At 32.8% G+C, this 24,484-nt stretch overlaps 1 protein-coding gene across 4 annotated transcripts in view; it reads left to right on the top strand.

The window, feature by feature from the left end:
- LOC131672115 (spermidine synthase) overlaps positions 1 to 19,634 on the top strand; it is a 604,553-nt gene extending 584,919 nt beyond the window's left edge. For all 4 annotated transcript variants that reach the window (XM_058949100.1, XM_058949119.1, XM_058949110.1 and 1 more), the window contains one exon: positions 19,569 to 19,634. In XM_058949100.1, coding sequence (XP_058805083.1) covers positions 19,569 to 19,576 — 8 coding nt within the window. In that variant the 3' untranslated portion in view covers positions 19,577 to 19,634. The remainder of the gene's footprint in view (positions 1 to 19,568) is intronic.
- Positions 19,635 to 24,484: the final 4,850 nt, after the last annotated feature.

Genomic DNA, 24,484 nt, shown 5'->3' on the forward strand with positions numbered 1-24,484 from the left:
AGGTCAAGTGGTTTTTTTGAATAGGAATACCTATTTTTGACCCCGGATTCGGAAAGAGCGGAAAATTTCACGTTCAAATCCATATTGAGACATTTTTTTCACGGTCATTTCAAGGTCAAATCAATGTCAAACTCCGAAAAATCCATTTTAAGTCGTTTTTCCACGAGTCACAGGCTTAAGTGGTTCAAATTGATCGTTGATTTAAAACAGAAACCCATACACCCAAAACTTTGACATCCTAGTAAACAAAAATCGAACTTGCACATCCGAACCCCATTCTCTTCATAGCCTCACATGCTAAACTGTTACACCAGACATCCCCCAGTCCCACACATCTCTATCCCATATATGATGTTTGTTTAACGGAAACTTCATGATCATTGAAGCTTCTTTTGTAAACGTGTCAACCTTACGTTTAGCGCTACCCAGAAACAACGACGTGGACGTAGTAAGGACTGTTTCCTTTGGGGTGCTTGAGTGAGTCCCCGTGCCTCTCACTGTTCAGGGTACTTAATTAAAGTGAGTTCCTTCGCCTCTCACTGTTCGGGGTGCTTGATTTAAGTGAGTCCCCGTGTCTCTCACTGTTTAGGGTGCTTGATTTAAGTGAGTCCCCGTGCCTCTCACTGCTCGGGGTGTTTGATTTAAGTGAGTCCCTTCGCCTCTCACTTATGTGTTTATCTAGCCTCGAAGCAAATGTTCGAAATTACGACCATTGCTTCCAGGCACATAGTCAAACGCCTTTGGAAGTGTCGAACGGTGTTTAGCAAAGTTTGCCTTGGAATGGCATCGCAAGCTCGACGAATTCTGTCCATCATGTCTAATCTTGTGATGGGCCTTTCCGTAAACGGCATTTTTTAAGTACCCCCATAAGTAAAAATCTGGTGATGTAAGCTCGGGTGAGCAAGCAGGCCATTCAACAGGACTACCTCGACCAATCTATCTGTTACCGTACTAATTATTCAAAAAAGTCCTGACAATTCGAGCGAAATATGGTGCTGCGCCGTCCTGCTGGAGCCACATTCTTCGTCGCGTTTCTAAGTCAACATCTTCCATCAATATAGGTAGTTCATCTCTTATTAGCGTTAAATACGTGTGTTGATTAACATTTTCTTCGAAAAAGTAAGGGCCAATCAAATATCCATTAATAATCCCACACAATACCATAATACTCCAACGTCTTTGTTCGTTTACAGTTCTGACCCAATGAGGATTAACATCAGACCAGTAATGACAATTATGTCTATTCAATTCCCCATCACTTTGAAATTTTGCCTCATCAGAAAAAAGAACAAAATTAAAAAAGTCTGGATCATTTTCTATCATTTGTAAAGCCCATTGGCAAAACACAATACGCTGTTGAAAATGAGCAAACTGTAGCTCTTGGACCAGAGTAATATGATATGCATGATATCTAAGCACCTTCATAATTTTTAAAAATGTACTTTTTGGACTACCGATTTCCCTTTCGACTCAACGAGCGCTTATCTGTGGGTAAAGATGAATTATTGCCAGAATAGTCACAACCCGATTATCATTTTCATCATATTGATGGCGCCCACGTTGACGAACCATGTGTCCACCACGAGCTCTTTGAGTTAAACGTCTGATAGCCATAGCTTCGGGGTATCGTCTGTCTTGATAGCGTTCAGCATAAATTCTTGCCGCAGCACGATAATTATTTCGGCTTTCTCCTAAAGCCAACGTCATGTCAACGATCTCGTTGGGCGCGTAGTCAGCCATTTCAGAGGCAGCTATTAATTATTATTAAATTTGAATAGTGAAATGGTATAAAAAATAATAACAATTATAATATTCACCAGTATACGGTCGCGACTAAAAAAGAAAAATGTTCCTAGATTACGGTAACTTTATCTGACTAAGTGTATTTGCCACAAGTGTTCCGATTGTCACACTTTTGTAATTGTAAGTTTTATAATAAAGTAATAATCATTAAATTATTTCTAATTTGAATTGCACATAATACTAAAACTTGCTTTTATTTTAAATATTGTGAATTATTTCCGTTCAAACTTAAAAAATACTAATATTGATAATGTAATCATTAAAAGCACATTTACAAATAAATTCTGTTCAGTCAAAGATTCTTGTAATAATATCTGAACTACTGATCGATTTTAATATTTTCCGCACATTTTTAATATTAAACTTAATTTTTGATAGTTTGATTCTAGAAAAAATAGCTTTGATGCTTTTTGTACAAAAAAGAAATGTTGCATATTTATTGTTTCGAAAGTTATGACTATTCTTTTTAAACAATCACATTATTTACAGCTCATATCTTCAATTTTCTCATAACTTTCGAAAAAATAAATAAAGATACAACATTTCTGTTTTTTACAAAAAGCATCAAATTAGTTTTTTATAAAATTTACAATTAATAAAGTGTGACAAACGTTTTTCTTTTAGTCGCAACCACATACAGGCGAATATTATAATTATTTATATTTTTGATACCATTTTACTATTTAAATTTAATAGTAATTAATGACTGGCTCTTAAATGGTTGACTATCAGCCTAAAAAGATTATTGACACGACGTTACTTTTAGGAAAGTGCCTGAAGTAATTATCGTGGTGGGACAATCGGAAATCAGTATTTCAAGGTAGGAGCGAAGGGACTCACTTAAATCAAGCACGCCGTACAGTGTGAAGCGAAGGGACTTACTTTAATTAAGTGATGTAATTAAATCTACGATCAGTTTGAACCACTTAAGCCTGTGACTCGTGGAAAAACGACTTAAAATGGATTTTTCGGAGTTTGACCTTGATTTGACCTTGAAATGACCGTGAAAAAAATGTCTCAATATGGTTTTGAACGTGAAATTTTCCGCTCTTTCCGAATCCAGGGTCAAAAATAGGTGTTCCTATTCAAAAAAAACCACTTGACCTTGAAATAACCTTGAATGTCAAGTTCAAGGTCAAATTTGTTAGGACCATTATTTGGCCCCCTTTGTCCCCTACAACTTTTGTCTGAACCTTTTTTTCCTATCTGTCTTGGAATTCGAAAAATCCAGGTGTAGCGATTAAATGTATTTGAAATTATTGATTAAAGTAAGTTTGAAGTTATTGAAAGATTATAAAATTGCGGCTAACTATAAATTACCGATGAAAATTATTGACTACATACATTTATTTTTTATTTAGAAATGGGGAAAGATTAACAAATAAGCTTTATCTTTTTTTTTAACCCTGTTATAAAATTTTGTTGTTGGTTAGATAAAATCTTTTTTTTGCTCTTTTCGTTTCTTCTAGTTTTGTTAGTTGTTATGCCGCCTTTTGTAAGTTTTAACAATTTTTCAAACAACGTCATTGATACAGTTGACCAAGTAGTTGAAGATATTATTTTTTTAAGAAATAGCCAAGATACAGTAATAGAAGTAGTTAATAGACACGACGCCGCGGTTGCCAAAATAAATATTAACGGTCGTAATCTTAGTGCACGCGTTACACAATTAGAATTAGAAAATAAGAATAGAATTGGTCAAAAAGCTAGTTTGGTAAATATTTGTGTAGACTTAATCAAAACAAATACTGCCCTAAAGAAGCAGGTTAGAAATCTTAGGAAACAAGTAAAAATTAACAACAAATTAATCAATAGAAATACAATTACAAAAAGGATTTTAGTAAATAAAATAGATAAATTAGCAAAGACATTTGAAAATTTGAGATTATAAGTAGAATAATAAATAAGTTCTAGTTTTTGCATAAAATTTATGTTTAATAAATGGTGGGTTGGGTTTTTCTATTGACTTGTTATAGTGGATTCGGGTACAGTACCGCTAAAAAACGATTATCCAAAACGCAACGTAAAGCTCTCCGTAAAGAAATCAACAAGCATGAGTTTGGATTGACCAAGGAAGCATGTGAGAGCGGTTTGAAAGCAAAATTCGCCCGGGATAAAAAGGAATTAACCCGTCGTGTGGATATTGTTTCTACACCAAGCTTGGAACTACCGAAATGTCAAGAGTTATCCTAATTTCCACAACATATTGCGCCCTTAGTTAATAATCGATTTAATTTAAGCTTCGAGAGAAAGGTCGCTAAATTTCGAGAATCTCTGTGCCCTCATTTGTTAAATTTAGAACATTGCGTTAGATGTCAGCAAAAATTTCAGAAGAGATATAAAATTCCAATTAGTAAAAATCAAAGCTTGAAAAAGAAATATAATATTAAGGATATCTCAATTAAAGTTGAACAAAGCAAAACTTCAACAAAATCCTTGAGTGACGGTACGCAAGTAAACCTAGAAGTTTACGAAGTTTTACAAAGATCCTTGCCCGCGATTAAAAAAATTAAGATACAAAAGAAATCTTCAGTCTCCTTCTATCCCCAAAGCTCTTTTAAGTCCGACTTTACCACTGATAACAAAAAAAAATGTAAATTGTAAGGCTTCTCCCAATTTATCCTCTGCTAGTAAGCCGCTACCTAGAGTAGACAAATTTTTCGCATTAATAAAAGATTATAAAAATTCATTAATTAAGTTGTAATTACTTAACAATTTATCAACATAAGAGTTAATAAAATTATGTAAAAATATATAAATACTTGTAATATTTAGCAAAATAAAACATCAAATAAATTTACACCTTTTAGTACAAATTTCATTTTCTTAACTTCTCCCTCTGTCTGACATACATAAATGCATATATGTATATTTATTAATGAGCGAAAACAAGGATAAGCGACTTACATGCAGCCAGTCGAAAACCTCGAGTGTTAGCTGAACAACTAGTAAAGTTGGCGGAGGTCTAAGGCGATGAATTGAGTCACTCCCTGATTTAAATAATATTCAAGACAGTCCTGCTCTAGATACAGATTTTAATCCTAACAGAGCTTTGCGTCAAGTCGAAACTGCGTCCACTTCTTATATCTTAAGCGACCCTATTCAAATTACTGATTTACCGACGCCTTCTATTAATTACAACAAAATGCCACCAAAGATTGATAATAAAAGCGAGGCAGAGATAAACGCCGAAACCAAAGCATTACCGGGACATGTAGCATCGTTAAATGATGCACTAAGTGTAGTGCCTATATTTGACGGAAGACCAAACCAGTGGACGTAATTTGTAGAAGGATGTAAAGAGGCATTAAGCATAATATCGCCAAACATAGAAGAAAATTTAACCAAACGTTTGAGATCGAAATTAGAAGGAGAAGCACGTGCTACAGTAGTAGTACTAACATTTTCTAGTGTAGATGAATTATTAAACCATTTAGCTGACATATTCGGTCCTATTTAAACGCTAAATCAATTATTAGGTGAATTAGGCAACGAGTTCCAAAGGAATGAGGAAAAGGTATTAACTTTTGGAAATAGGTTACGTCTGTTAAGTAGTAAAATTATTGAAGCCAAAAAGAAAGAAGAAAATCTAGAGTCTTTAACGCCTACACAAAAACAAATAATTGAACAAAACATATTTGAATGCTTTAGAAGAGGACTAAAGCCTGAAATCCAGCTAAATTTACCTAATGACACCACCATCCTAAATGCGTTAAAGAATGCCATAAAAGTCGAAAAAGAATTAGAATTACAATCAACATTGCGAGCACGATCCTCTAATAATTCTCGTTCTTTAAGATCGATAACCCTCTGTCCAAACTGCAATAAAGAAGGCCACAATGCCCTAAATTGCAACAGTATGTCTAGAGAAAGTAATAATAAACGATGTAATTTCTGCAAAAAGGTCGGACACGAAGAAAATTCATGCTTCTCCAAGTTAAGAAATAATATTACAACATGTCAAATTTGCAATAGGAAGGGTCACGTTGCTAGTGATTGTCGAACACATCTCAAATGTCAAATATGTAATAGAAACGGTCATATAGCTGCAAACTACTGAACTCGAACACAAATAAGAATGATAAATCAAGTTATTTGTCAAATTTGTGATAAACCTGGCCACTCAGCGAAAGAGTGTCGCAAAAATTTAAGCAACAACCATGATATAGAAGTTATTTGCCAAATTTGTCGTAAGTCAGGCCATTCAGTAAAAGGATGTTATAATAGTAATAGTGTTACTACAAACACTAATTGTTTTTATTGCAAGCAACCAGGCCATTATATCGCTAATTGTCCAAAAAGACAACCATATCGCCATCAGTTTCAGGGAAACGGGCAGCAGTCCTCTCATCAGAGCGCGATGCAGAGGACCAATTCGAATCAAGCGCATCAATTACAAGAGACGGAGGTATCGCTCAATCTTATACCGTAACAATTGAACCAAAAATGTCAGCTAAAGTCCCAATAATTAATGCAAACTTCTTAGGTGATATCAAATTTCAAATTATGATTGATACAGGCTCAGAAGCTAACATAATGAAAATAGGAATGATTCAAAGTTACACAGAACATATAAATAGTACTAGATGCAAACAGTTAAAAGCTCAGAGGTCTTTATCACATTAGAAACAATTACACTATCGGAATTTCAATTAGTACCAGATGATTTTCCAATACCTTGTGAAGTAGTTTTAGGGGCTACATATTTTTCAGAAAGCAATTCTGTAATAAATTTCGCAACGCGACAATTTATTGTAGGAGATCATGTTATACGATTTCTAGAAAATAATGTACAATGTAGTAAAGTAGTACAATGTAGTACAGAAGAAATAGAAGAAGTTAGTATTAATGCAATATAAAAGGTTTCTCCAAAAGTCAAAGTTTTGAATCCATCAACTAGGACCAAAGAAAACTTCCTAATAGACACCGGGTTCGAAGTTAATCTAATAAAGAAACGTCTTCTGTCACCTGAAAATGAAATTGATACCACGCAAAGAACGCAAGTCCGAGGAATAGGAAAAGAAATAATATCTACCCCTTGGTACAACCGAAATAAGGATATTTGACATATACACTATCTTTCATGTAGTCGATGATGCTTTTAAAATGACTTATGAAGGAATATTAGGCGCTTTATTTCTCGAAGAAGCTAAAGCTATTATAGACTTTGGATTCAATAATTTTAGAGGAAAAAACTTTGTTGTACCTCTATTATTAGAACGAGACCTCGGAAAAATCATGCCAAGACCACAAATCAATAAAGTGCAGCTTAGTCCTGACGAGTTTGGCAGAATATTAAACGAATTGATACCCTTAGAATTTGGAGTACCGTTTAATTCAGCCGTCAGATACGTTTATAGTATGGCACAAGACAGCGTTAACGAGGAATTAGATATAGAAGATATAGATAATGATTTCGGGATAGCCGACGTAATCTTAGATGAAACCAACGAAGGTAGTAATAAAAGCATAGAAGATTATTTAGATTTAAGTCACCTGAACGATACTGAAAAGAGTTACATTGTTAATCTCATTAAGGAAGTACGACATGTCTTCTATCTTCCTAGCGACAAGTTACCGGGAACCGATCTTGTCTTGCATAAGATAAGAACAATCGATGATGTACCGGTAAATAGTAGACAGTATCAATTTCCTCACGCGATGAAGAATAAGATTAACTATCATGTCGAAAAATTACTAAAAGCTGGTATAGTACAAGAATCTACTTCACCATACAACGTCCCCATATGAATCGTACCTGAGGCAACAAACAGTAACAGAAGAATGGTGTTGGACACGAGAGGATTGAACGAAAAAACAATTGCTGATTCGTATCCAATACTTAACATTACACAAATTTTTGACCAAGTAGGAGGTGCTAGATTCTATTCCGTGCTCGATCTCGCCATGGGATTTTACCAAATCAAGATGCACCTAAAAGATGCGCATAAAACGGCTTTTAGTACTCCTTTCGGCCACTATGAGTTTGTGCGTATGCCATTCGGTTTGAAGAATGCACCCGCAACTTTTCAACGTTTAATAGATACATTGCTCCGCGGACTTCAAGGGCTAGATCTGTTCGTGTATTTAGACGATATAGTTATATATGCAAATACACTTGAAGAACATGATCGCAAATTCCGAATGTTAGTGGAAAGATTACGAAAAGCAGAATTGAAATTGCAGATTGGAAAATGCAAATTTTTAATGCGACGAGTTACGTATACTTAGGTCATATAATAAGTGAAAATGGTCTAGAGACAGATTCAAAAAAAATTGAAGCAGTGAAGGAATTCCCAAGACCAAAGTCGGTTAAAGCTGTACGTCAATTTTTAGGGTTACGTGGTTATTATCGTAGATTCATTAAAGATTTTGCGAAAATTGCTAAATCTTTGACCAGGCTTTTGCAAAAAGATACGGTGTTTGAATGGACAATTAAAATCGAAAGTTCATTTTGTGAACTTATAGAGTTTCTGTGTAACGCTCCATTATTACAATTCTTAAAACTTGATAAAGATTACATAATTCGTACTGATGCCTCTGGAATCGTAATAGCAGGAATACTCTCACAAGGCACTATTGGATCGGACCAACCGATCGCATACACCTCTCGAGTACTACCTGGTCCGGAGTTGAATTACGAGGTTTACGAAAAAGAAACGCTTGCGATTATTCACAGTATCAAAGCATTCAAATCATATGTCTTTGGAAGGAAAATCACTATTATTACTGATCACCAACCTTTAGTTTGGTTTAACCCATTAACGCCTGAATTGCAGTTCTTCAGTAGTCCATGTTTGAGGTAGTGCCAATCAACGTAAAAATGATAAAATTGTCTGAAAATTCATACTCGACTATTTTCGGGTATGCTCTTTCGATTGGCGTGGTTAAAAATTTAAAAAAATTTAAAAAACCATTAAATTTTGCAATTTAAATAAAAAAAAGCACGATTTTTACAATACATTTTTTTTTCAAACTCGATTTTCACCTGGAACCACCTGTTCATTTCACGCAGAACCTTTCAAAATCGTGCAATAATACCTCGAACTTAAAAGTTAGATTATATATGATAATAAATTTTGGCATAAAAAATTCAAAATGGCGCCCAAAATGGGTCAATGTCAGGGTACATTTTCATTATTTTTTTTTTCACGAACGGTCAATTTTAGAAAAAAATTGTATGGAATAAAAAGTGTTTAGAATCACTCAAAAAATACGCCTGAATTTTTTCAAAATAGTTTAAAGACTTTTTTAATTTTTTTAAAAAGTTGTTAAATTCAAAAATGCAAAAACTTCTCAAAAAATTCTGAAAAAATTCAAACTTACTCTTTGAATGATTTTAAACAACTTTTTTTCTATAAAATTTTTTCCTAAAACTGATCATTGTTGACTAAAATGGGTTAAATAGAAAAAATTATTCGTGCACTACATGGCCGAAAATCTGCATATACACACAGGCATATATATACAAGTCTGGGTGTAATATTTGTAAGTATATAATCCAGAGATCAAGATCGCCCTTTGCCATTGTCTTTATCAACAATGTTGCCCGATTCTCACCACTTGGAGGTGGACGATTTCCGAGAATCTTCTTTTTTTTTTTTTTTTTATTTATTTTTTTTTAATTTTTTTTACGTTTTTTTATAATTTTTTTAAAAGGTTTACGTTTTTTAAACTTTAAAAAGTTATTTTAAATGACTATCAGTGGATTGTATCAAAACATATTTTGCAAAAATACAATTCACAATTTTCACAAATCCTGTTAGTTCGCTTTTCACATTTTTCTCCCGAACAATATCTAAACTTTTGTACAATCTCTGACTTATGTCCTTTGAAATCCTTCTTCGCCATGTAATGTTTAGCTAATGAAAGTGCAAAGCTTTTTGTAGAGTGTTTTTTATCTTCTGAATCGGTCAAGTCTCTCAAAACTACAGAATTGGTGATGCTTGATTGAATCATTCTCATGAGTATAATCCAAGTCCATTTTTTCGAACGCACAATAGGCACAACCTTATTACATCGCTGGTCATGAATATCAACTCCGCCCATAAATTTGTTATACACCGAAAATGCATGGGGGAATGATATGTCAGATTTCTGCTTTTGTTCCTTGTCAAAACGTTTTACTATAGAAAGAGGAGTAACACCTGCGGCAGTTGACAAAATAGAAACTGGCTTAGAATCTACAACAGTTATAAAGTTGATACCACTTTCTGTATCATGTTTGACTGCATATGTACCTCTATTATCTTTTTTGTCAACGTTGTTTTTTACATTGATACGATTTTCTCGAACCGTGCCTGTTGCTTGTATTCCAATTTTGTGTAGATGTACTAATAAATCAGGGCAGCAAAATAAATTATCGAAATAAACGTGGTACTTACTCAGCTTTTTAATTGATATATTTTCCAAAACATTTTGTAACATTTGCATGACAACACGGCTGCCTAATGCACATTTTGGTAAAAAATCATTATTTTCAGAGTTTTTTCCGCAGTATATGTCACAGTCAAACACATACCCGTTTGCACTACATAAAGCCCATAGTTTGATACCAAATCTAATGGGCTTTGATTTGATGAATTGCTTCAACACAGTTTTTCCAAAAAATTTTAGCATCATTTCGTCGATCGAAAGAGCCGTTGCAAAAACTCCAAAAATAAGAAGATTTTTTCTAAAAATGTTGAAAACAGATCGAACACGCCAGACTCTATCGTTAGAATCTTCGTCTTCTGGTTTGGACAACTTGAGCTTTGACTTTATCTCCTCAAATTCATCGCGACTCATAACATTAGGTACTAAAGCACATCCAAGAAAAGGATCTTTTGACCAATAATCTCTTTGGGATAAACGTTTGTTGAACATGGTAAATATTATTATACCTAAAAATGCATTCAATTTTTCCGGAGTCAGATCATATCCATTTATTTTAGTAGCTTCGATTATATATTGTTTGATATCTGTAGAAAAGAACAATTCGAATAGTTTGGAGTCAGAGCATTGGGAAATGAAGTTTTTATCTTTTTCTGACAGTAATATTTCATTTTTCAGATTAGAATGATATTTCTTTTCTCCGTCAACCCAAACAAATTGATGGTCATCTTCAAGTTTTTTCTGGGAAGGTTCATATCCTTGGAGAACTTTTCTATAAGATGAACTTGGAAAAAACTCTTCGACTTCATTTTCAGAATCATCAAAATCTTCATTTTCGTAACGTGAATCATCACCATCAGATTCGCCAGAACTATCTGGATTTGGAATAAAAACAGCTTCATCATAATTTTCTTCTTCATCTAATTCTATCGAACTAGACGATACCTTGTATTTCTTTTTATGACGATTTTTTGAAACAGTAGCAGAAGCCGATGTTTCATTTTTTCTCTTTGGCATTTTTACAATATGTTTCAGAAACAAAGCAGTAGAAATATTTAAAATATTGAAAACAAATAAAGTAAAAATAATTACTATGATATGTTAGAATTATCACGTATAATTATAGAGCACATGAAAAATAATAAAAGAAACTATCTTTGAAATAATTGCGACATTTTCGGTTCAGAAAAAAATCATTAGCAATATTTTAAATCTTCAAAATAAATAAAGTAAAATTAATCCCTATAATATGTGAGAATCAAGAATATGGTAATCACACATAATTATACTGATTATTATGATAAGTAATCGAATAAAAATAACTAACTTTGATATACTTGCTACATTTTATAAAAAATATATAAAACAGATTTAAAATAAAAAGAAAAGAAAAAGTAAGGAAAGTAAACTAAATAAAGAATGTTAAAAAAATTTGCTTTGTGGACAGAAATGTAATTTCGTTCAACAAGTAAATAATTTTTTCTATTTAACCCATTTTAGTCAACAATGATCAGTTTTAGGAAAAAATTTTATAGAAGAAAAGTTGCTTAAAATCGTTCAAAGAGTAAGTGTGAATTTTTTCAGAATTTTTTGAGAAGTTTTTGGATTTTTGAATTTAACAATTTTTAAAAAAAATTAAAAAGTCTTTAAACTATTTTGAAAAAATTCAGGCGTATTTTTTGAGTGATTCTAAACACTTTTTATTCTATACAATTTTTTTCTAAAATTGACCGTTCGTGAAAAAAAAAATAATGAAAATGTACCCTGACATTGACCCATTTTGGGCGCCATTTTGAATTTTTTATGCCAAAATTTATTATCATAAGTCCATAACTTTTAAGTTCGAGGTATTATTGCACGATTTTGAAAGGTTCTGCGTGAAATGAACAGGTGGTTCCAGGTGAAAATCGAGTTTGAAAAAAAATGTATTGTAAAAATCGTGCTTTTTTTATTTAAATTGCAAAATTTAATGGTTTTTTTAAATTTTTTTAAATTTTTAACCATGCCAATCGAAAGAGCATACCCGAAAATAGTCGAGTATGAATTTTCAGACATTTTTATCATTTTTACGTTGATTGGCACTACCTCAAACATGGACTACTGAAGAACTGCAATTCAGGCGTTAAAGGGTTAAGTCAGCTGACTTTAATACCAGGATTTTTAAATGGCGTTTTCAAATTTCTGAATATGACTATGAGATAATTTATCGCCCAGGCAAAGCCAATGCGACAGCCGATGCATTATCACGAAGTCCAATAGAACCAGTTAATATAAAATACATACGTCAGAATGATAGAGAAATTAAGAATCTAGTTTACTCTTATATTAACAAACAGGTGAAGAGTTTCAATTCTTAATTGATTCTACTTCCACTACCAATATCATAAAATCCTGCGATGTACCGGACGATATACTTATCCAAATGTCCAATATCTTACCCATGCAGAGTATTTTTGCTGAAGATGATTATCAAGAATGTGGATTTGTCAAGTTAACAATAGCCGGAAATGAAATAGTATTTTATGTTGTTGCAAACTGTCAAATGCCATATCACGGAATCATAAGTAAAAATTTCTTGTACAACACCAGTACGAGAATAAACTATAATAACATTAGCATAAACAAAAGTAACTCAGTAAAACCTGTTATCAGTGAGAGTAACATGGAAAAATATAGGAAAATTTATAATTTATATACGCCACTCGTTGACGAAGAACCTCCTTTATTGAATATATATAATCCAAAATACGGATGGATACAGTATATGATTAATAGTTTATCTGAACAGAGTCTAATAAGGGAAAAGTATGCTTTAGGAATTCGTGATGAGACCGATCAAATTGACCTAATAGATATTAATGGTTTAACCCATAGAACTTTAGGATCAATAAAACTGAAATTATTTGAGATACCAATGAAATTCCATATTGTACAAAATGATTTTCCTGTAAATTGTGAAGGCATAATAGGATCTGATTTCCTTTTTTCTAGTAAAGCAAGTATTAATTTTGACACAAAGACAATAAAAATAGGAGTCACTTACATTCCTTTTAGAAGACGAAAAATACCAACATAAGAGAATGATAGTTACATATTAGTAACTATTAGTAATCACTGAAGCAGACAAAACTCATCAAATTCCTGAAGTAAATGTAGTTACTAGAAGGCAAAGACAACAAATGGAACAGTCATCTGACCCTGTGGTAGTTCAAAAAGAAACTGATGAAATCAAACCAATAAAACGTCCATGTGGACGACCCCGAAAAATTTCTGTTAATAATGATAATAAAAATATTATCCCACACCCAAGAACACCTCCTGTCGAGAAGTTGCCCATACCTGAATTTGTCGAAGATGTTTCAAAACGTTACCCCGAAAGAACTCGAAATGAGATACCTGATTACGTAGAGAGTGATCTAGACGACAGTGAACTTGAAGGTGAGGCACGAGTTATACTCGAAATATCTGTGCAACCTAATCAGAATCTACCTCACAATATACAAGATATTATTAGATACTGTCTTTAGAAATAGTGGAATAAAAATAATAATTTGTACGGATAAGTTAGAGTATGTACTCTTAGAACAACGTGACGGAATCTTTTATGAATACCATAAATCCCCAATTGGAGGACATCGTGGCGTTTCAAAAACCTTTCACCGGATCAGACAAGAATATTATTAGGAAAATCTAAAAGACGATATACAAAGACGAATTCAACAGTGTCTAGAATGTCAATTAAAGAAATTTACAGACCAGACAACCCATGATAATAACTGATAAATGTGCTACAGTGTTTGATAAAATTGCTATGGATATTGTAGGCCCTCTAAAAAGAACAATAAAAGGAAATGAATACATTTTAGTAAATTTTGTATAGCTGTCCCATTACCAGACACCTTATCATCAACAATAGTGGACGCATTTCTTAAGAAATTCATTTGTGTTTTTGGATGTCCGAAAGCTATGCTTACTGATCAAGGCAGAAATTTTTTGAGTTCACTAATGACGCGTATTTCCAAGCAATTCAAAATAAAGAAATTAAAAACCACAGCATTCATGCCTCAGTTAAACGGTTCCCTTGAGAGATCTCATCACGTACTAATTGAGTATTTAAAGCAATACACCGATGTTGACAACGATTGGGATGATTGGCTCGATCTAGCTATCCTAAACTACAATACCTGTCTACAAGAAAGTACCAAACATACGCCGTATGAAGTTGTATTTGGCCGCTTAGCTCGAATGCCCTCAAATAATCCCCTTCATGAAAGCGATACGTTACCTACATGTAAGGGATATATAATAGATTTAGTTGCGCGTTTATGTAGTATACGAAAATTAGCTTACGAAAATTTAGTTAGCTCTAAAGAAAAATAAAAAAAATATTATGATAGACATATAAATCCAAAAGACTTCAGTTTAGGTGATTACGTTTTCTTAAAATCAGGACCTAAACCGGAGAAATTCGGGGATCATTACTCAAGACCTTATAAAATAGTTGGTATTCTTCCAAAACATAATGTAAAAATAGAGACTAAAAAGGGCACAAAAATAGTTCATTCAAATAGACTCCGAATTTCACATATAAACAAATCAACCAAAAAAATCAAGCCAAAATAAAAAAAAAAGGAGAGAGGAAAAATATAATGTAATATAAAATAAAATGAGATAATAGAAATCATAAAATAAAATATATATATTATAAAACAAACAATAGATAATTGAACAAAAGGAACATATAATGAAATATTTTCTGATTACAGAGCCGAAAACATGATGCGTTCTTCTCTGTTATCACTGATATTCTTAACAATAACTAATCCAGTTACAGCCATCATAGGATACGACTGCGGAGCAAGATCTCTTAATATAACCACTATAACTTTATCAAACGTGGAAGAATGTGAAATGCTTTCTACAAAAATAAACGTAACAAGAAAATACACTCTATTATTACAGTTAAATAACTATGAAACTGTACAAGTGATTCAATGTAAAGTCGAAGTAGACCGAACTATTTATTATTGTGGAATGCATTCACACAATTCCATAATAGAGAATGGCGCAATAGAATATTTAATGGATGTAAGCCAACAAACGTGTTATGATTTGCATAAAAGCGGTACATTTTACTTCGACAATTCACATGCATTTCGAGATATTAAAGTGAATCAAACCACAATTAGACCCGCCATACTTGCAGGAAGCGTAGATCAGTATGGAGAATGTACCTATGGTAGTTATTCCGATGCTTATGGAAGCTGGAGTTCCGTAGTTGTCCAAGCTAAAATAAAAGTAACTTTACAAGAATATATCGCTTCTGTCGACTTATATAATAACCAAATAATATTACGTAGTGGCGTTAGATGTATTTTAGGTAGTGAACATTGTATAGATTCTGAAGGAGGATATACTTTTTGGGAAAGTATACCTAAAGATGTGTGCAAATTTAATCGGTATCAAATATTGTATGAAGGAGCAGCTAATCAAATTGAAGGTAAAATAGAACAAACTTTATACTCGTTAGTAACATAAGACATTGCTTTCGCGTTAATATCCAAATCCAAACGTAATCTATACGGTTACGAAATTATAGTCACCGAACACCCAAAATTATTTGTTTATGTTGTCGAAAATAATGCATTTTTTCTAAGAAAGAAAACATTAATGAACAACCTAGATATATTTGCGTATGTAAATTCTAAGTTTGTACATGTAGAACGTCACATAAAAGTACTATTAAGTCGTATGTACAAGGATGTTGTCGTATGTACATCGCTGTAAGCAAGAAAGAGAAATATTGAAAAATGCACTTGCAATTGCTAGGCAATCTCCCGATCAGTTTGCCTATAATCTCATGAAAGGACCCGGATACATGGCTGTGACAGCAGGAGAGATAGTGCACATTGTTAAATGTATACCCGTTGATGTGAAAGTATCGCAAGAAGACGAATGTTATGCTGAACTAAAAGTAATCCATAACAACCATACCAAATTCTTATCTCCTAAAACACATATTTTGAAAGCTTATGGGACAGTAGTTGATTGTAATGCTCTACTACCCACATATTTTATTTCAATGATGACTGGTATAAGTTTTTACCAAGAGCAGTAGAAACAAAAACTCCCACCACTCTTAAACTTTTTTATGGATTAACCTGGAAATACCAGAATATGGCCTCACTAGCCACCAGCGGAATATATACAGAAAAGTATCTACAAGATTTAATGAACAAAATCCTGTTCCCTTTGGAACAACCTGCAGTAATAAATGATGTAACCCGAGAAATTCGAGGACACACCATAAAAGACAGTAACGGAATAATTGAAAAGTTAATGAACGAGAATGTAATGGAGCAGTTGGTAGTTAATACCTGGAACAAAATGTGGATGAAATTTATAACCTTTGATACTTTCAATGCCGGTATACTTGCAATTATACTAATTCTCCAAACTATTAAAAAATTAATAGAAGTCCTCATTAATGGAATAACTCTACATAGCATTTATGGATGGTCTTTTCATCTGATTGGGGCCATATGAAATAGTTTAACTATCTTCCTGATACATTTAACACCAAAACCCACAAAAGCGAAAAGGGATGTAGAATCACCAGCAAATATTGTCACCGGTCCTGGACAGGAATTATATCCGACTCTACATACAAAAGAAAATGAAATAACACAACATAACCAGAGTAATTCAATTCCAGCATCACAATCTCAAGTAGTTAAACCATCGTTTGAGTTTCTCCCATGTTAGGGCAAGATCTTCGAGATTATAACATATAAAATATAATGATAAAAAAAACTTTGATTACAGCACGATACGACAAGATCCTTATAAATAATATTAAAAGTTCGATTGCTCTTCCTCGTTGCACTCCTCTAGCAATCGCTTAAGTGTGGGGGTGTGACGGCCAGCTGTAACTTAGTTTTTTTTAATATTAATTAATAGAAATAGATATGAAGAACGGAGCGGGAATCTTCCTGATTTTCCACGATGGAAACGCATTAGAGATAAAAATTTTATATAAAACTTGATAGTGGCCCGAGCCTGAGACACTCTATCCTGCTTTGTTCCACGCGGATGTGTTGACAGGAGCCTACGATCATCGCGTATACCTCGTGAAGCGTTATCACACCGATAATAGAAGGGGGCCATAAAAATGCAATTTATCTTTTTTTTCCCACCGAATTTAAAAAAAATATCCGTAATATTTAATGGATTTTAATTTAATTTAATTTTAATTTAATGGATTTTATCAATTTTGTAAGTTATTATTGTACATAATGCGCATCTTTTAATCACCAAATGACTAATAAATAATTGTATATTAGAACAATAATGCATTTTGTAATAAATCGTAGAAGTTTTGGATTTTTCCAAATATTTATAATAATTGAATTATTGTAATAATCACTATGTATCGTAAAAACTATCTAAGTTTAGTACGATTTTGTATAAGTAATTATAAACTATAGCGTCACTCTTGCTCTTAAAAGTGGCACTCCGAGAGCCATCTATGGAGAAAAGGGCCCAAGTTAAAAAAGGAGCGCCCTTTCTCTCTCTGAAAATTCACGTCCACAGACCAATAAAGAAATCCTAGATACGATTAGAAAATTTCCCACCAATACAAAATTTGGCCGTTATCGCTTGATGGGCCTCTATCGTAATAACATTTGGTTATTACATACCGCGCTAGTATACAGTTTTCTCCACGCAACAATATTGCTCGTCCCGGCTCATGTGTTACACGATAGCCAAATCATAGCAACCCTGAGTTTACGCTGACTCCAAGCGTACCTGAGAGTGACCCCGACGTCACAAAGTTGTATATAGCACGAAAACGTTAATTTCATACTTAATAATGACAGCTTTATAATTTATAAATCTTAGATAATTAATCTAATAATTGCGTTATAAGATTATAGAAACAACGTTAAAAATATGAAAATTTGTTATAATTCAAATGTTATTAACTAATTTGAATATTTCTTTTTAGAAAACACTTCTAAAATTAATAAACTATAAAGTTATGTAAAAATTTAATAATTTTCTATTGTAAATATTGTAATATTACATTAATTAACTTTATTAGTTAATAACTTTTGACGACACTATTTGTGATAATTGTAAATTACACTAAATCAACAAATAACGAATTCTGTAAAGTTCACATGTGTTGAAAGCTCATTATTAATGTTTATTTACTTGTAAATTAAGAAAACTCATTTCTCAAAATTCGCGAATGTTTCTCGAATATTCGAAAACTTCTCGAAGAAAACGCTCCTGCGAAATTGGCGAGAAAATTTGTGTATAAATACGCCCACTATTGCACAGGCTAGCATTCACTTCTAGCCTTGCAAAGTGAGCGCATGAGTCTGAATAAACTTGGCTGATACCTAAGTTCTTTCTCTCATTGTGATTAACTGAGCAAGACTTTTTCTTTCCTATAATTCGAGCTCAACTTTTAGAACATCTCGCGCTATAAGAAACTTGGGCCGAATTATATCCTATCCAAGGAAGACTTTAGCTCTGCTTATGGGACAATTCGCACCATAAGAAACTAGGGCATAGTCTGATTTTCCTGGAAACCACATTCATATTCGCATATATTTGATTTTTCAATTTATTATTGTTAGCTTATATTTGATTTATCTATGTATTTTATTGACAAGTAGAGTAGATTTATTAGAAACGAAATCTTACTCATTAGCGCAACTAGATGCGAGAGTACGAATTATTTATAAGTGATACGAACATCACAAAGGCATGAAAATTGAACCCTTGCTCGTTATAATTGCACCCCTCTTACTTTTTCAAAATTATTAATATATATTTTAAAAACAACAATCTAATTTTATTGTATGTTCTTTCCAAATAGATGGGTTAACGCGCATGCGGAAATAAAATTAGATTGTTGTTTTTGACATACATATTAATTATTTTACAAAATTAAGAGGGGTGCAATTAAAACGAGCAAGGGTTCAATTTTTTGCCTTGTTTCTTTGCAATTGAGTATTACTAAAGATATCGCAGTTGCAAACAACGGAAAAATTATCATAGTTTTTAATTTTTTTTGAAACAACTAGTGGGGTTGAATTAAAATAATGAGCATTTTTGGAGGGTTCAATTAGAGATATTTTTAATGATATTTTTTTTCACTGTCCATTACATTTTTCAGGCTGGGGTAAGGGGGGTTAAAGCTTGTTTTCATATATCTCCTGTCTGCTTCAAATATGTATTAAGTTTATGTCTTTATGAGCCCAATAATTTTTACACTGAGAAAAAATCTTAGATGAGCTTTTTCACTTTGTCTTTCTTTCTTTATTCTTCCCTCATTAATTATCTCTATATAATATTTAATTATAGATTTTTTATTACAGATCTGTAGCGGAAGAAGACATAAGTCTATTTCTATCTGATGATGAGATGGATGAACCCTTTACCAAGAAGGATCATGTTAGAAGTGAAAAATTACTTACATTAAAGAGAGAGAGAGAGAGAGAGAGAGAGCAAGAAACAGAAAATATAAGAAGAGAGGTAATGTCGTAATTATATTCGTGTATACATTATGTGTACAACTGAATCAAGTAGAATATTAGTGCTAATCAGACATTCGTTGTTCAGGTATGTATATACATATAATAATCTATATATATATATAGACTGCATATTGTCTTGAAGAAGTAGATGGTTTATTTTGTTTGTGAAAGTATAATATATTCGAACAAGTCTGTACAACTACATTATTGAGGTGCTTTGAAGCAACGATACATGAGAAATCATCCTTTTCCAAAAAATAAACTATCTACTTATTTCATGTAATACTCTACTCAAATCAAATTATTAGAGTACAGATATCATTCTTTCTCTATCTTACTCTTTTTCCCTCGTAGATTGTCTCTTTGAAATATTAAAATACTATTTTATTTTATTACTATCGCCAATAGATAGATAGTAATAAAAAGGATACTGTTTTTCACCTACAGAAGAAAATAAAACATCTGTACCGGTCAATAAAATCTAACCATCCTGCACCAAGGAAGTTAAGGTTTGTACGTATGTAGAAATATATAATATTTTAAAGTATTTTATAATTTATAGGAGACACTAATTATTTACTCTGTTATATGAACAAAGTTCTGTTATGTATTCACTATATAATTAGTTTTAATATTTCCATTGTATTATGATAGAGTCGATATGAAAATCTGTTATTATTATTAAAATTTATAGACTAGTGGAAAAAATTAAAGGATCAAAAAAAATTCAAAAACTTTTGACGCTTTTTAACTGGGTGTATTTCCCTTGAAAATGGTCGTACTAGAATTAAAAAAAAAGCGTTTTCAAGGTTGAAGTTTCTAGTTTTGAGATCTCATAATCAAAAAATTTTTCAAGCAACATGTTCTGCTCATGAATACCAAAAAAAATTTTTGTATTAAATTTTTTCAGTTTTGTTTTTTAGTCTACGAACTTGGAAAAAAATTTTCTAACTCAGCCACTATATGGATCGGATAACTTGTTTATTCAGCTTTAATTTGCATTGTTGAAAAGTTCAATACCCTCACCTCTCACTGATATATCGAACTTTGAATGGAAAAGGATCTTTTTGTCTTTAACCATCAATATCTCAGCAACCGCTTAATGCACAAAAAAATGAAGGTAGGTTTTGAAATCTTGAATAAACTTTCCAAAAAACTGAACTACTATTTTTGAAAAAAAAATTTTTTTTTTTTATTCTTTACATTAATTTGAAAAATCAAGACAAAAAGAGTATTTGGTGGCTTCTGAGATAATCAAGCGCTAAGTTGGAACTATCGAGAAAATCAGAAATGTTAAGCGTGTCTTTTACAATTCAATATGCCCACAAAACCCCACAAAGTTTCAATTCAATCGATCAAGCCGTTTTTTTGTTTTATTCAATCGAATTTTTGAAAAAAATTTAAGGATCACAATTTTGACTTTAAATGATCATAATCTTGAAAAAAAGGCAAAAAAAACTTCAAATAAATTCAACGACAGATATCACTTACCTGGAGACAAATTAGGATATACTAATCTACTACAACACGAAATTCCATTAACATCGAAGGTACCTATCCGCATAAAACCTTTTAGACAACCCCCGGAGTTAAGAAAAGAAATTGATGCTCAAGTTTTAAATATGCTCGACCAAGGTATAATTGAAAGGTCTTTTAGTCCTTACTCGTCTTCAATATTTTGCGTAGACAAGAAAAGGAATGCTGAAGGCATAATCAAGAAAAGACCAGTAATAGACTTCCGTGCAGTAAATACACTCATTCCGGATTACAATTTTCCAGTGCCGAATGTAAACGATTAGTTAGATGCGTTAGGAGGATCCACAATATACTCGGTCTTTGACCTTTATTCAGGATATCATCAATGCCTAGTTAAAAAGGAGGACAGGCAGGTGACAGCATTTCAATGCGACCAAGGCCTTTTCCAGTTTACAAGGTCGCCTTTCGGATTGAAAACAAGCGCGTCGGTCTTTCTATCATTAATTCACCTTTTAACGATAGGAATGAAAGGAGTAGTAACCTTCTTCGATGATATTTGCGTACATAGTAAAACTATTGAGGAATACTGTGAGAGCCACACAAAGCAAAGTATACAAAGCAAATTGTACAAAGCAAGGGCACAGGTGTACCATTAAAAACTAGTTTAGAAACCATCAAAGAAGAAGACGAATACGAATCAAACGAAACTAAGATAAACGCAACAGAGATCATAAATAATGAGAATGAAATAGAAAAAAAATTACCTTAAAGCAACATCATTTATTGTCGCGAAAAATTGTTTATGAGAAAAGATAATTATTTGTATTTTGTCAATGATAAAGGAGAACCTCTCGATGAAGGAGCTCATCTTTTAAAAGAAGTAAATAAATTACCAAGAATAGAAAATTTAAAAGTAAGATATCCTAAACTAATTAAAGTTGGAAAAAGAAATGACTTAGTAATGCCGCTAAGGTGCGAAGAACGAGAAAGCACCGAGAATATGATTATTATGCTAAAAGCATTACTCATAAATTTAAGAAACATTATTGCTGAAAACAAGATAGTCAATTTAGCTTAGCCAAAAGTGAAAGCATAGAGAACGTGTTATTCAGTAAAATTATTATCTGTATACGAGATAAGCTTGGAAAACTAGATGTCAAGGTCATAGTATGCAAGGAACAGGTAAAACATCCCCTATCTAATGAGAGAGCAGAGATTATACAAGAAGCACATTGTTCAGCAGTCGGAGGACACGCGGGAGTTAATAAAACATTTAATCGTATTCGACACAAATCGAACTGGGAACATCTTAAAGAAGACATACTCATACAACATTGTACCCATACACGTACTCATACAACATTTCATACAACAACGTGTTGATTACCAAACAAAAAAATTAGTACGTGAATAAACTAAACAGAAGATGGTCGTCACCGATTCTCCGCTAGTACCATTTTTCAAAACTGCAATGGACATTATGGGACCGATGCCAACGACCAAACTAAATAATCCTTATTGTTTAACATTTCAGTGCATGTTTACACGTTTCGCTATAGGTATTCCAATACCTGATCAAACGGCTATTACTATAGCAGATGCTTTTATTAAACGCGTAGTCTGTGTTTTCGGAGCACCAAACGGCATGCTTACCGATTGCGGGCAAAATTTTTTGTCAAAATTAATGAAAAGAGTTGTAAAAAGATTTCGTATTAAACAATTTCGTACAAGCGCTTTTCATCCTGAATCAAACGGATTAAAAAAAAAAGACAACACTCCTTATTAAACGAATATTTAAAAGTTTTTACAAATAAGTTTGAAGATTGGGATGAATTTGTAGAAATGGCAATGTTCAATTATAAGACTGGTAGACATGACGCATTATACTCCATATGAATGTTTGCAAGAGTTGCACGAGTACCATCAGCAACTCCGCCAGAACCGGAAGATCTTGTACCTACTTATGCCGATTATATCACAACTAATCAACCGTTTCAATGCTTTGCACCAAATTGCTCGTGAAAAAATTATACTGGCAAAAATTAAGTCAAAACATTATTACGACAAAAAAATCAATCCCAGAGAAATTAAGGTAAACGACTATGTTTCGCTTTTAAGTGGCCCGGAATCAAAAAAATTCGATGACCAATATTCTGGTCGATATCTGGTTCGGAAATATGGCCCAACGAAAATGTACGAATTGAGATCGGCAAAAACCGCAGCAAAATTGTACAAACGAACCGTTTACGCATATCGCACATAAGGCCATATGAATAATCGTGTCGCAAAATTTAATAAAAAATCGCACAGATTGCATGTTCTGAATAAGATCTATTAAGGAATAACTTAAATTTATTGTTTGCAGATGATGAATCTTCTAATTTGCCTTCTACTCTTGGAACTTGTCACCAAGACGACGGCCTTCATTGCTTATGATTGTGCGCAAAAGTTCGCAAATATTACATCTTTTTCTTTAATAGATATTGCAGACTGCAAATTGCTACAACCAATCGTCAATTCTATGCGGATCGAAGTATCATTATTGCAACTCAATGAATATTCGTCGATCCGAGTGCGCTATTGCACAATAGAAATAGATAGGGACGCTAAGAGCAGCTATAATAATCATAATATGGAAGTTGGATTAGGAAAAATAAAATACCTACGCGAAACATCAAGAGACGAATGCGAAAAAATGCACGTACACAGATCAATATCTATAGGAGATCGCCTCTTTTAGTCATTACTAGTGAATAATTCAGTAGTACACGCTACAACTTTCGCAGAATCAGCTGGTAGCACAGGTGAATGCAGTAATGCAGGCTACTATAATGACCCATATGGCGAATTTCAAAACGTTTTTGTGACAGGATATGTTAAAATTTCATTGCAAGAACACTGGGAAACAATATCGCTAGATAATAATAAATTTACATTATCAACAGGTACGGTTTGTAAATTCAGTGACGATAAATGCATAGATAATGTTCTCGGTTACGCTTTCTGGGACCCAATTCCCATGTAAGAGTGCCAAGAAAATAAGTTCACAGAACTTTACACCGGATACGTAGATAAAGTCATGGAACAGGGTAGTGAAAGGCTACCACTATACGTATTAGATACACAAGGAGTGTCCTTCGCATTTAAAGATCTAGGAGCATTACCTAAATGCGGATTTGTCTTAATCAGAACAGAACATCCGAGAATTTTTATATAAATAATAAAAAAGTTATATTATGACGTGTTATTTCAACAGTGCCAGTTAAAAAAAAGTCATAATG

Source organism: Phymastichus coffea, unplaced genomic scaffold (assembly GCF_024137745.1).
Source record: "Phymastichus coffea isolate CEN01 unplaced genomic scaffold, Cenicafe_Pcof_1.1 PCOF00011, whole genome shotgun sequence".
NCBI classification, from domain to species: domain Eukaryota; kingdom Metazoa; phylum Arthropoda; class Insecta; order Hymenoptera; family Eulophidae; genus Phymastichus; species Phymastichus coffea.